Source organism: Gorilla gorilla, chromosome 3 (genome assembly GCF_029281585.2).
Source record: "Gorilla gorilla gorilla isolate KB3781 chromosome 3, NHGRI_mGorGor1-v2.1_pri, whole genome shotgun sequence".
Lineage (NCBI taxonomy): Eukaryota > Metazoa > Chordata > Mammalia > Primates > Hominidae > Gorilla > Gorilla gorilla.
The window spans coordinates 24,231,116-24,245,507 of NC_073227.2; the positions used below are offsets into that span (position 1 = coordinate 24,231,116).

A 14,392-nucleotide genomic window follows, 5' to 3' on the forward strand; every position below is an offset into this window, starting at 1 on the left:
TGCAGGTGAAATGTCTGAAAAACAATGGAATGAAATGTAAAAGTGAGAAAAATGTATCTATACTAAAATGTTATTTTATATAAAATGTGAGGTGTCCGGGCGTGGTGGCTCATGCCTGTAATCCCAGAACTTTGGGAGGCTGAGGCAGGCAGATAACTTGAGGTCAGGAGTTTGAGACCAGCCTGGCCAACATGGCGTAACCCTGTCTCTACTAAAAATACGAAAATTAGCCAGGCATGGTGGCGGGTGCCTGTAATCTCAGCTACTCAGGAGGCTGAGGCAAGAGAATCACTTGAACACGAGAGGTTGGAGGTTGCAGTGGGCTGAGATCGTGCCACTGCACTCCAGCCTGGGCAACAGAGTGAGACTCCATCTCAAAAAAAAAAGTGAGGTGTGTATGTAACTAAATAAGTTAGACATCATTAATAGACATGGTCATTTTACCTGTATCTCAGAACTTCATGTAATCCAAGTTGTTCCAAATTCTTTTTAAAAAATCTTTTCTTTGGAAAAATGGAATTTTCTTCTATTTCAGTATACATGGCTAATAGACTACGCACATATTTAAAATTTTTTTAATTCCTAAAGGTCTACATGAATATATTCTGTTTCCTTTTTTCTTTGTAAAGTTGAATTAATTCTGATATGTTTCATTCAATGGCAGAGAACTCTCATGAAGCGGTTCCCTTTTACTCCTTTGCTCCTGCTGTGGTCATTCCAATATGGTGATCAAATGACACAAGAAGGCTGACAGAGGCCAGGGGCTAACTGTTCTCCAAGTCAGGCCACCATGCACTGGATAGGTCACCCACGCTTAGCCTTGCCCGGCAATCCCCAGCATGCAGCCCTTGACCATGGCAAGCTCATGCCTGCTCACCTGCCTCAGTTCAGGGTTGCTATTCAGCTGGCTTAGAGACAATCTGATGCTGTTGCAGGTTTCACTTGATGGACGCACCAAGCACAGAGGGTCATTGAGAGATGACCGCAGGCTAGTTTTCACACTGGTCAGACTGCTGCTAAGCTGTGTACTTTGTTGGTGCAAGCTCTTCAAGGTGCTGTTCATGTTCTCCAACGCCTCTTTGGTCTCCTTGATCGCTATGGAAACACAGCCCGCTTCAGAACACACATGCCAACTCCCTCCTCATCTACAAAAGTGTGTCTAAAGGGACTTGGGATGGACTGGTAAATGACTTTAGATGGCAGTGAGAGGGACACACTGCAAGGGGCAGTCTGAGAGGGGAATACAGGAGCATCGCTAGGCTGCTCTAACAGCTGCTCCAACTAGGTCCACTCTTCCACTTGGGGTCTCTTTCCAACAAGAAGCAGGGGGCAAGCACCAACCCAGGAGCATGATGGGGACACCTCAATGCAGCATTAACTGGCCAGCAGTGGCCAGCAAAGTTGTCACCACCCAGCCTCGAAGGGCTCAGTCCAAACAAGTCAATCCCAGCAGTGTAAATGCACATCAAAATGGATTACGCCCAGATATATTTTAGCTCTATTTATTCTAAGAGTTGGAATCAAAACTAGCACAGTAGTTAAGAGCACGGTTTTAGATTCAGGCAGGTCTAGGCATGGATCTCAGCTTTGCTATTTGCTGTGTGACTAAAAATAGGCTCCTGAACCACTCTGAGCCAATTTCCTCATCTTCAAGTACTGAAACACCACCACATTCATCATGCAACATGGAGGTTAGATCAGTCAGATGAAAATACCTCAAAGGCAGTGGTCTGTTTAATTTTGGAAGCCCTACCCCCTAGGACACATTCTCATACAGAGAGTACCCAACTAACAATAGTTCAATTTATGATGTCTCAACTTTATGTTAGTGGAAAGCTATATGCATTCAGTTAAAATCGTACTTCGAATTTTGAATTTTGAACTTTCCCAGGCTAGTGATATGTGACAGGGTACTCTCTTGCAGTGGCAGCGAGCCACAGCTCTCAGTCAGCCATGCAATCAAGAGGGCAAACAATGCATATTCTACAGTGTATTAAAAGCATTTTCCACTTACAATGTTTTCAGTTCACCATGGGTTTATTGGGATGTAACCCCCACTGTGTATGTGGAGGGGCATCTAGTACTAGGAAACCCAGAAGAATTGTTTGCTATCCTGATCTATCTGGATGGTGGAGCTACCTATACATGACTAGGGAGGTAGGGAATTACAACTTTTTTCTACAGTGGCTTAAAGCCACAGCAGTAAAAGATGTGAAATTTAAATTAGAGGGCATTGCTCTTCTTCTAAGCAAATAAATCTTCTTGGTCAGGTCTTTGCTCTGTGGTTCACAGAACAGATGGTGGAGGATCAAGCTGCAATTGGGTGTTTCAAGGAAAAGAATGAATGCCCTTAAAAACTGGCTTCCCCACCCTTTCCTGGCAGCCACATAACAGAAAATACTTGAGTGTTAAAACTACACACACACACACACACACATTTTAAAAATGTTTCTGTGTTGAGTCTAGCCAAAAGTAGCCCGAGGTTGCATCCCAGTTCTGCTTCTACCCTGCTATAGCACATCTGGCAAACTCTCACTTCTCAGGACCTCGGTCTCATCTATAAATTAGGGAGTGTGTTGGGTCACCTCCTGGTTACTAGAAGAGTCTGATTCCAGGTTGTGCCCTAATAGCTTGTGGGGCTGAGCTCTTAGGAGATGGTCTCCCCCATGCTCACTAGGTCTGGTTAGATACTGCAACCTAGCTTTGAGGATGTACCCAGAGACCTGGGGAGGCTTCCAGAATTGAACTATATCCTCCTTGGTCTCAAATTTCTATCACTTTACCTGAATAGAAAACCTTAAACTCTGCTTCAAACAGCATTTTCTCTTGAATTTCAGTCTAATCATAGCTTAACAATATTTAAGGTTGTAATAATATTCAGGACTATCGAAGAGCACCCTGGGTATCAGTTTTTCATCTCTCCCACCTATCATCCAGTATTGTCGGTGAAGCATGAAGTCTGGTGTCTGGCTCATAGCAGAAGCTCAATAAATATTAACCACAGCAAAACAAAAAAGAACTCAGCTGCAACCAGAAATACACAGAAGTACATCAGAAATACACTGAAATACCCAGAAATACACAGAAGAACACAGAAGAGCAGGCTAAAACACACTTCATGTTTTAATGTTCTGTGGTTTACTCCTCACAGCCCTTTTCACTTTGACTTCAAGATAAGTTATCTTAAGGCAAGAACCACCACCACCACCACCACCACCACCACCACCACCACCACCACCACCAACAACAACAACAGAGAATGACAGGTGATAAAATAAATGCGTGGCCCAGGAAATGTGTATTAAGCACTGTTCATAGCCATTCTAGCCTATGGATAATATTCTGTCATGTCACAGGGAGAACTCAGAAGTAATAAATACATGTTTTCCAAAAGCTTCAAAGTATTTTATGTCTATAAACTATTAACTGGGTTGTAACTCTGGGAGTCAGTCCAGGCCCACCAGGATCATACATGTTATGTATCTGAAATAAGTGGAAAAGATATCTAAGGTTCTCAATTTTAGTTAATTACCATTTTGCCAGCCCATAGTATATTTCCTTTATAGGTCCTGATCTGCAGTCCAAATGTGATTTGCACACCAAAACAACTGCATGCTTCTGCTCTCTCCAAAACCCACTAAACACATAGGGCTGCAAATCATTTTTAGCAAAAAAAAAAAAAAAAAAAAAAAAATTGCTGGAGTAGTTTATTAAGCATGTCTTAAGAAGTTCTGGCAACACCAGAGGCTAAATTTTAACTTATTCCAGCTGAATTAAAAAAACAAAAAAAAGAACTTTAATAATAACACAGGAGGCACTGAAGAGAAAAAGAGAATCTTTGAGTTATCTTTTACCTAAAAAGTACTATAATTCAGTTACTAAAAATTGCAAGAACATTGGGCAAAAAGTAAAGGTATGCATCAACCACAGTCCATCATTCATATACTTTTGCCCAGCCTTCACTGTTACTTAATTTGGGGCTGGAAGAGACCTTGGATCTCTTCAATATTGCGAACATAATATATGTGATCTCTTCAACATTGCAGTCACATAATATATGTGAGCTTGGTGGGCCTGGAATGACTCCCAGAGTTACAACCCAGTTAATATGTTATAGACATAAAATACTTTGAAGCTTTTGGAAAACAAAAAGATCTTGTTCAATATTGCAAACGCACTGCTGCACGAGGGATCCAGGCTGCAGTGTTGCCTGGCATCATCTGGGGCCATGTGAGCACTGGAATCCCAGATTTCCAATTCTCCCTCCAGAGGTGCACGTGTTGCCTCCTTGTGGATGTCACCACAACACCCTCCATCTTAACACTCTTCAAGGTACTAAGTCCCATCTAGGGTGGTCCAGGTAACACGGGCTCTTGCTAGAACGGGGTCTGAATCCCAACTCCACCACTTCCCCCAGCTACCCAATTGCTATGGACTGAAGTATGTCTCCCCCAGATTCGTATGTTGAAGCCCTAACCACTGATGTGAAGTTTAGGGAGGTAACTAACGTTAAATAAGGTCATAAGGGTGGGTCCCTAATCCAACAGAACTGATGTTCTTACAAGAAGAGGAAGGGACATCAGAGATGAGTGTCCCAGACAGGAAATGAGACTGGAATGATGGACAGGGGCCAGGTGTGCAAGGAAGAAAGGAGTAGGGGAGAGAGGGAAGGAGAAAGGAAGGAAGGAGGGAAGGAGGGAAGAAGGGAAGGAGAGAAAGAAAGAAAGGGAGGGAGGGAGGGAGGGTGGAAGGAAAGAAAGAAGGAATGGAGAAGCCACGTGGAAAAAACCAGGACAGGAAGGCAGGAGGCAATGGTCTCTGAGGTCATATCCCTTCTCTGGGCCTCCGTTTCCTTGCCTGGAAAGAAAATGGTTGGTAATGAAGAGAACAGATGTCTAGAGAAATCTAAGCCATAAACAACAGAGGATGTTGTTCGTGATGTTATTGTCGATGTTGAGAATGTTGTTGTTGGCTGGACCCTTTGCAGGGTCAAGGAGAAAGGGAAGGAAAGGCCTTTCAATTAGTTAGGACTCATCTTAACAACTCCTGGCCTGTTCTGCACGTCCTCCAGTTTCTGCACATTTGTCTCAGTTGTTGAACTATAAGGCATGCCAAAAGGAACTGGAATAATTTTCCAATTTCCACGCAATTCTCTTCTTTATGGACTATGTTCTCAGGGATGCTAGCTCATGAAAGTAAAATTCATATTGGCAAAATGAGTGTTTTACATAGATGTAATTGTCCTCTCTATCAAGTACCTAGCAAGGACATTTTTCTCAACATTAGGAAGGGCCTAGGAGGTCTTTTTTCATTACAGTGGAGCATGCAGTTTATTAAAATCAGTATATCTGTCACTTATACCATTGACCATGGAGGCTTAAGATATATATGTATATTTCTTGCTTCTAAGTTTCTCTTTCAGGAAGGAAAAAGGAATCAATTTCCCTCTGATTGACCTAAATGTCTATAGGTTCCTCGTCTTCTGTATCAGGGTCAACAAATTTTTCTATAAAAGGCCAGATAGATGGTAAATATTTTAGGCTTTGTGGGTTACACTATGTCTCTTCCAACGACTCAACTCTGCCATCATAGCACGAAAACGGCCACAGATGGTATCTAAACAAATGCGTATGGCTGTGTTCCGATAAAACTGTGTTTAAAAAACAGGTGGTGGGCCCCTAACAAATTCTGCCCCTATCATCTGAAATGGCAACAGCTTTGGCACAAGCTTTAATAAAGAGCACCACCAAGCTATTGCAACACAGTGTCTTGACCTGAACTGTCTGCATGGCCACGGACGGTGGCTCTCCCCAAGCCAGCTCTCAGGGAACAAGAAAAGAGTGAGCGAGCCTGCCAAGCCCAGGGACTCCTGGATGGAACTTTCTTTGGTCATTTTTGCCCACTGCTTACCTGTTGCCATGGACTTAATCTCATCAAGAACGGGGATGATGTTGGGTCTCAGTCGGTCAAGAATTCCGCCTCCTAGCACTGAACTGATACCTACATGCAAATAAGCACAAAGATGGTGAGGGTGGCCTCTGCTCATCTCTCCACCCCTCCCTCATTCTCTCCACACTGCCTCAAGCCCCTCCTGCCGCAAAACCCATTTGCATCCTGGACCCTGTCTAGGGGTCAGACTCGTGTATGGAGATTTCTCTTCAGGGTCTCCGCACCAACTGTTCCCCAGTGAAAAATTAATCACTACAGACTCACAGACCTGGTATTTACTTATACCAGGAGCATGGTGTTATCATCTTGACCTGTGTGTAACTCTCTGTGTATCTAATCTCTTCAGCTAGACGGGAGTTCGCACCCAGACTGCACTCTGGTGGGGGCTGTTGTGAGCGTTACGGGACGCTTAGAGGCATCCCTGGCTTTGACACACTAGATGTTGGTAGCACTGTCCCCACCCCACCTTCACCTCATTGTGACAACCCAAAATGTCTCCAGATGTCACCAAATGTGCCAAACATCACCCCCCGGTTGAGAAGCACTAAGCTAAACCGTGGCGTGCAGGGTTGAGCCCTCTCCATCCAGCCATTTCTGAAGCCACCGGTTTCTCTGAGGAGCTGGCTGCGTCTGTGCAGGGCACCTGGCAGGAAAACAATCTTTCCCTCACGAAGGAAATGGAGAATGAGCGCTTGCGACTGCAAGAATGCTAAAGCTTTCCAGTAAGTGTAAAATGAAAAAACAAAAGGTCCTGCTGCCTGTGAAACAGATGCCTTCGATGAGGGCTAGATTCTAATCGCTGAGTAACAAATGACACATTGGCAATAAGGCTAGGGAATCATCTTTCTGTCTTCCCCCAACTTTCACGTACATCATTTCTTAGTCCATGTTTTATGGGAGATGAGTCAAAACAAAGAAAAAAAAATGTGAAGCAACTTTAAATTTTACTCACTGTTCAGATCTGTGAACGCCTTGTCCTTGGTAGTGTTGTACTGGGCCAATATATATTTGATTTGCTGAAAAAAGAACATTCTGTGAAACCTCCCATTCTAAGGTCCAAAGGCAATAAAAGGGCAAAAAGAGATTTAATATACAAAAGTTTTCCTGAATCAGGACATTTTCAGGTAACCAGCAAGTTCCTAGAAACCTTTCTGCTTTCTGACAAGTTGGAACCCATGAGCATCACACATTTAGGCTGCTTCCTGCCCAGACACTTTTTAAAACGATGTTCTGAATAGGTAATTCCTCAACATACTTCTGGAATACAGAAGAAAGGGGACTTCCTCTCCCATCCCCACCCTTCAACCATCCCATTGCCCTTCTCTAAAGACAATTTGTGTGTCCGTGAGTATGTGTACGTGTGTGTGTGTGTGTGTGATAGAGACTGTGCTTGTGTGTCCTTCCCAAGGAATTCGATATACCTATGCAGACATTAGCAAATGGATGTTTATAAAGCTGGATGGTTTCATTACAAGAGTAACTTTGTGCAAGTGATGGAAAGTTAACTATACTGCCAAAAAGAAAGGATAATAAGGCCCAAAAACTTTTATTTTTAAAAAAATCATAAGAACCTTAAAAGTGTTAAGTCCTTCTATAATACGTACTGTAATGTTAAGTTATATCTCAATAAAATAAAAACACCAATTCTGAAATTCGGCTTTTGTACTCTTGAAAATCACTTTCCAGGGCTTTATTTATTCATCCAGGACATTAACAGATAACACCAGTCTACGCTGATTCACTGTGTTTCTAGAAGGTCTGAATGAGATTCCAAATATACACAGGAACTCCAAAAAACCAAAAATATAAAGCATCGCGGTACATAGAGATGATGGTTTTTACCTCTGGAGTTTCATTCAAGAGAGTTCGCAAGTCCTTGAAATTGCTATCTGCCAGTTTCCGACTCCTTTTGATCCGGGTTCTTACCTGGTGATTTGCCACAAAACCATAGAAGATGCCAATGCTGCAGGAAAAGGCAGAGAGAAGAAAGAGCATTTACTCTGTGGTCCATGGTTCTTTGTTCAGGTCCAGGCAGCAGAGCAGGAGTCAGGGAGGAGCCCGCAGAAGGACTGGCCTTTCCTCTCCCGCTGCCCTCTCCTCCCACATCCTTCCCACCGCCATCCCACAGTCAAACCACCACCCACGTAGGGGCTACAAAACAGGACTCAGTCCTCTCAGAGGAGGCAAATTTCCATTCTGTTCAAAATGACTCTCGTCAATGGAACAATGTTCACAACAAATTGTGGAGGAAATAGGTGCAAAAAGGTTATGAGGCAGCATGCATGGTCCAGTCCCATTCCTGTCCTCATGTGAATGTGTGTACACACCCTCCTGTGTGAACATATGCATGTGTGTGAACACACACACACACACACACACACACACTTCTGCTCCCTGACCCCCCAAAGAAGGCTATAGAAAAAAACATCAAAATGGTCAGAGTACTTGGGCTTCTAAGGCTTTTGGTTTCTCTAATTGTCTGTTAGTGCCTGTATTGTCCAGGTTGGAAAGTAACATGAGTTACTTTAGCATTAAAATGCTATGTGAGAAGCCACATACAACAGAGCATCTATGTGTTATTTCATCTACAGAAAGTGCAAAAACCAGTGAAACGGTGGTGCTGGAAGTCAGTGGTTATGCCCAGAGCAGGGGTGGAATGGCAGAGTACTCTGTTCGTGGGTGGATTCACTTCATGGACACTTACGCATATGTACTTGTGAAAAGGACACTTTCCTCCATGTGAAATATACTTCAAAAAAAGCTGCAAAAACGCCATATGAAAGGCATCTTACAGGAAAGCCTTCTCTATGCGAAAAAACCAAAACGTCTTTTTTCAAGCCATCTAAAATGTCTAATGTAATAATTTTTAAGGGCTCTTACTGTTGACTAGTTACTAATAATCCTTTGACTTAAAATAATTTGACCAATTGGCCTGTTTTTGTGGCAAAAAACGTTCAATTAGAAGGTGCTAATTGCCAAGGGTCTGTTGAATTTGGCCACTAGATGGCAGTAAGGAATTACATAAACATAGCCGAACTTTTTTTTTTTTTTTTTTTTTTTTTTTTTTACTTGCAGAAGCTAGTAACAAACTTGTTAGTTTGTAATCATCCAGTGGAAGATGTAGATATGGTTTTAGAACTAAGTTTTGCAAATAATAGGCAAACTTTAAAAACATATCAGATGCAGAAAATCAATACACTGCCTCTTCAGCAAAAGCAATGTCTTGAGGCTTTATCTGTGCATATAATTACGGGTAGGATGACCAAACATCCCATTTTTTGTACCTAAAATCCCATGTCCCGTTTCTCCATCCTGGGTAAATGCGGACAGTTATTCACCCCACTTATAGTATAAATACATTCCAAGGAGCATTGGTTCATTACTGGTTTCAAAACATACTTTTCCATTGCAGTATAACATAGGTCCATTAGGTTTCCCAAAATGCTCCAAAAAAGTCTATATAATATAACGTTGAGGAATATTTCCTATGGTTAACAAGTTGCAGTGTACTAAATACTAGACTAGGGGCACAAGATTTGGGTTCTGGGTCCTGTCCTGCCACCACCGTACTGTACAAGCCAAAGAAAATCACTTTCTTTCTGTGGACTCCAGTTAGTACCTCCAAACTGAAAAGATCAGTTTAGATCTTTAGGTGTAATTAGATAAATTAGATCCAATCTAACTTAGATTAGATAAGTGCTTCTCAAGCTGTAAAGGAGAGTAGTACTGGATGTACACGTTCTCTAAGATTTTTAAGTTTGGGTTAATTCTGATGGTAATCTTATAAAATAAATATTAACAATATTCTGTCCCATTTGGAATGACTGCCTTATAATTTGTCCTAAATTTGCATTGGTATTTTGGGAGTCAATGCACTATAGCAATAAGAGTTATGAAATCAGGCACTCATGCCAAAGAGGTCAAATGACTCAAAATAATGATTTTGGAGTTTTGTGAAGAAGAAACACACACACACACACACACACACACAAAAGTTGAGTCAGCAATGCACCTGGAGCTTGCTGCCATGCCAAATTCAAAACATTCTAGACCATGACGAGTCAGGCTCACCACCTGAACATACCTGATGTTCACAATGGGGACTCTTGCTCTCTCTTCCCAGCATGTCCAGATTATTTTATTCACTCGTCAGATTCCAGATATAAGAAGTCAAAGTGAACTTGGGAGAAAAGCACCAGTCCAAGTCCACTTTCACTTGACCCTCACTGACCCCTCCACCCATCCCCAAGAGGGAGAAGAACCTCCTTGCCTTGAACTCCCAGAGGCTCTCCCTTTAATTCTGATGGGATATGTCTCACTTCACACTCTAATTTGTCTTTATTCTTATCTATGTTTAATTTTCCTAAAAAGAGGTGGAAACTACTTCTTTGTTAACTTTGTATAATGCAGTCTTGTCTACACCGGGTGCTCCATGAAGGTGAGTTTAGGGGTCAAGCTTTGGTTTCATTTGGGCTATTTAGAAGACTGGCTGTATGTCTAAGTGTGAGTCAGAAACTGTCTTTGTGCCTTTATTGAATAAATGTCCTTACTCACAAGATCATCAGTCAGTGAATGAATTGCAATACAACATTTCACTACAACACTCGATTTCAATGCTACATATTTTAGACCTACATTTCCACTAATCGATAATAGATCTAATTAAAATTAAAGCATTGATAATTTTTTTAAAAAACTCTACTAAGCTGGGTGTGGTGGCACACGCCTGTAATCCTAGCTACTCGGGACACCGAGATGGGATAATCACTTGAGCCCAGGAGTTCCAAGTCCAGCATGGGCAATATAGCAAGACCCCATTATTAAAGAGAAAAAGAAAAAAAATCTCTACAAGTATAATTATAGAGTAGAAGTTAGTGATTTTCAAAGCTGATTTTCAGACTAATGCACAAAGTAAATTTTGTATTTAAATTCTAATGCCTGGGTAAGCAGGCAGAAAGCATTAAGGAAAAATTGGGTAGCATGGGGTCATGCGAGCTAGGAGATCAAAAATGGGCTGGAGGGGCAGCTAAATCTGCAGGTCTCAAAAGCACCACCATGATGGCAGATAAATATTACTGTATCTTCCCATTATCCACAAAAATCTGGGAATCTGGATTCTTATGTGAAATCTCCCAATTTTTAAATATTAGCAACTAACAAAAAAAATTTAAATACTATGCAGACCAACGGATGGTCTCCATGTGCAATCTCAAATTTAAACCTATTCAAACACAAATAAAGAACAAAGAAATTATGCTTTGAGGTATTGATTTAGACACTCCCTGTTGTTCAGTGTATTTTTTGAGCAAAAAGAAAAGTATGTGAATAAATATTTTTATTTGAACAACCTCCAGTCAATTATTAGAATATAAGGATACTAAGAGACATTTACCTAACACAAAAAGGAAATCATATTTCAGTGAATATCAGTTCTCTGGCATTTGACATAAATGCCTTTAAACAATCTAAAACATATGCTTTTAAGTAGTACAACAAAATCTCTTGGAATTTTTAGCAGAAGATAGGAATTTTTATTTTTATGGCCTTACATCTTCCATATTTTATTATGGAAAAACCAATTTTCTCACATATACACTTACAAGTAAATAAGCTTTTTACAGAGTAAGGCTAAACCTTACTTTTAAACCTTTTCTTTAAAACTTGTAACTGTATTGCTCTTATCAATTTCTACTGATTTAATAAAATTAGCCAAAGAAAGCCAAACAAATGCTTTCAGTCTATAACAGATCTCTTATTAAAAAACAGAAAAATTACATTTAAACTGTAGTAACCAGACCTCATTCACATGAAGAAAGTTTCATGATTTTCAGGACTGCTACATCTAGCTCAATCTTTTTTCCACAACCTTGTAGCCTCCCATTCAGGAACTGGCAATCACATCCTAGTATAAAATGAACTTTGAAAATAGCCAGCTTCCTGAAAATGCCTGGAATTCAATTCACCATGGGAATTATTAGCAAGACTGGCTTATCATACTCAGAAACTTAGAAACATACAAAGGAAGTCAAGTCATGGTTTTTTTTTTCCTTCCATAACCTTTATGAGAAATGCAGCGGTGACAAGCAAAAAGAAAGAAAGGAGAAGAAACTTGGCTTTTTCTGGAGTAAGACACATCTGCTTAACAGTCTACAGTGAGAGGTGGAAATTCGATCTTGTGCTGATGGTCAAACAGACTGCATAAACATATGTCACTGTCTACGGAATTCTCACATTCCACAGCTGCCTCTGGGAACCCTCAGAGAAAGAACATGCCCACGTAGATTGCACATCTGCTAGGGCATCTTTCTCCTTAACACCTATGTCTTCCCTTCACCCCCTAAAGAAAAGATTTACATTTTTTAAAATAAAAAAGGATGCTCAAAACTAACTTGAAAACCAACTGCATTTAATTTTAACATTTTGAGCCACAAAATGAAATTGAGTCCAATAAAAGGCAGGTGGACTGCTCTGGGTTTCTGAAAGAATTTTTTAAAAATCATATGCAAAGATTATTTCTCAATAGTGTCCCATCTCCACTGAAGTCAATGTCAGCTAGAGGCCCTGCATTAAACAAGAGAGAGTCCACTCTCCTATCTTTCCCTCCACTTCCTTTCTTTCCCTTTCTGCCTTCCAATTTTGTTGACATTCTTTTCCTTCTTATTTTTATCTAATCTTCTGGTTTTGTTGACATTCTTTCTTCTCCTGTCTAGCTACTCATAATAGAGAAATCTTAACTTTCCCCAGGTCTTTAATCCTCCTGCCTAGCTTGGATTACTTGCAAACAATATGTAGGTATTATGCAACTCATGATGTTTAAGGTATTTGCAAACCAGTGGGGGTTTCAAAAGGAAGCCATTAAAATAGCTACCGTAAATCAAAAAGTTCAAGGCAAAGAAGCTTAAATTCTCATCAGAATTTAAAGTGAGAAAAAAAAAATTCACATACTACTCTTATTTAAGCCTATTTATAATTTATATATAAATTCAATGTGCTATATGAAATCATATTAGTTTTAGTTTTGTCACAATCTCAGCTGATCAATTTTGGTTTAATTATATTGAAATCTAAAATTACAATTTTCACATTAATGTTTTACTTGGGTGGGGAAAAAAATTGTTTTAACTGAATGTGTAGGAGGGTATAGAATCACAGCATGCATTTTTAAAAAGAATTTTCTAAATTAAAATATACTTAGAAAAAAACATATATTGATTTGATAGGTCTGAGTTCTCAAGAATTAACAAAACGGTAGCTTTCATTTTATATATAAATGGAAGCCAAGTTTATTTTTTACTTTGTAGCTTTATTGTTGATATATTTTGGCATTTTCAACATAATGTAAATAACTCAATCAGCTGAGAGTGAACTATAACATGCATAACACATAACTATATGTAATGCAAATAAAAGTTCAATTTTGAAAAAGAAACCCATTGTAGTGGCTAGGCACGGTGGCTCACGCCTATAATCCTAGCACTTTGGGAGGTCGAGGAGGGCAGATCATTTGAGGCCAGGAGTTTGAGACCAGCCTGGCCAACATGGTGAAACCCCGTCTCTACTAAAAATACAAAAATTTGCCGGGCCTGGTGGCGCATGCTTGTAATCCCAGCTACTAGGAAGGCTGAGGCACAAGAATGACTTGAACCCGGGAGGCGGAGGTTGGAGTGAGCCGTGATAGCGCCACTGCACTCCAGCCTGGGTGACACAGCGAGATTCTGTCTCAAAAAAAGAAAGAAACCCAATATATTGGAAACTGATTATTACACATGTAAACACTTATTCAGGTAAATAAATAACTACATTCAATAAAGAATTTTCCTGAAATTATACTATATGTATTGACATCAAGTGAAAATTATTAACTTGTTAAAGAAGTAATCATTCTAACTAGAAGCCCTAAGGGCAATATTTTCAGATGATGCTTTCACATCCGAGTTTCATCTTTGAGGTCCAGGGTGTATGGAGCGGGTAAACATGGCTGTGCAAGTGTCCAGACAAATGCGGCGTGTAAGTTTCAGGCTTACAGAAAACACACCAGGGATCCCCGGTGGGTTTGACAGGTTTCAGGGCTGTAACTGAGATTCTTCTGGTAGCTGAAAAGGAGGTAACTACCCCTATAACTAGGAGTCTGTGCATTCCTTAGAGTATATCAAATACAAAGCAGAGAGAGACAGGGACATCTGGAATGACCACTACTGACCTGATCCCAAACTGCCTCTCAAAATCAAATGTGAAAAAAACAGTAAGGATCAAATGATTTTTGGAGACACAGAGGAAGAGACAGACAGTGACAGAAAAATACAGAGAGGCAAGGAGAGACAGAAAAGAGAAAAGGGAAGAAAAGAAAGAGAGAGAGAGAGACTGACAGGCAGAGATGCCCACACCCCAATGTCATGGAGACAAAACAAGTAACTCTCAGGCTAACCAACAATGCATGAAGTCA

The 14,392-nt window shown here is 40.6% G+C and overlaps 1 protein-coding gene across 20 annotated transcripts in view; it reads right to left on the reverse strand.

Moving 5' to 3' along the window:
- Positions 1–14,392, reverse strand: part of PROM1 (prominin 1) — a 151,802-nt gene that overhangs the window by 48,866 nt on the left and 88,544 nt on the right. For all 20 annotated transcript variants that reach the window (XM_055385708.2, XM_055385696.2, XM_031010328.3 and 17 more), the window contains 4 exons: positions 7,792–7,912; positions 6,902–6,965; positions 5,911–6,000; positions 878–1,095 (listed from right to left, as the gene is read on the reverse strand). In XM_055385708.2, coding sequence (XP_055241683.2) covers positions 878–1,095; positions 5,911–6,000; positions 6,902–6,965; positions 7,792–7,912 — 493 coding nt within the window. The remainder of the gene's footprint in view (positions 1–877; positions 1,096–5,910; positions 6,001–6,901; positions 6,966–7,791; positions 7,913–14,392) is intronic.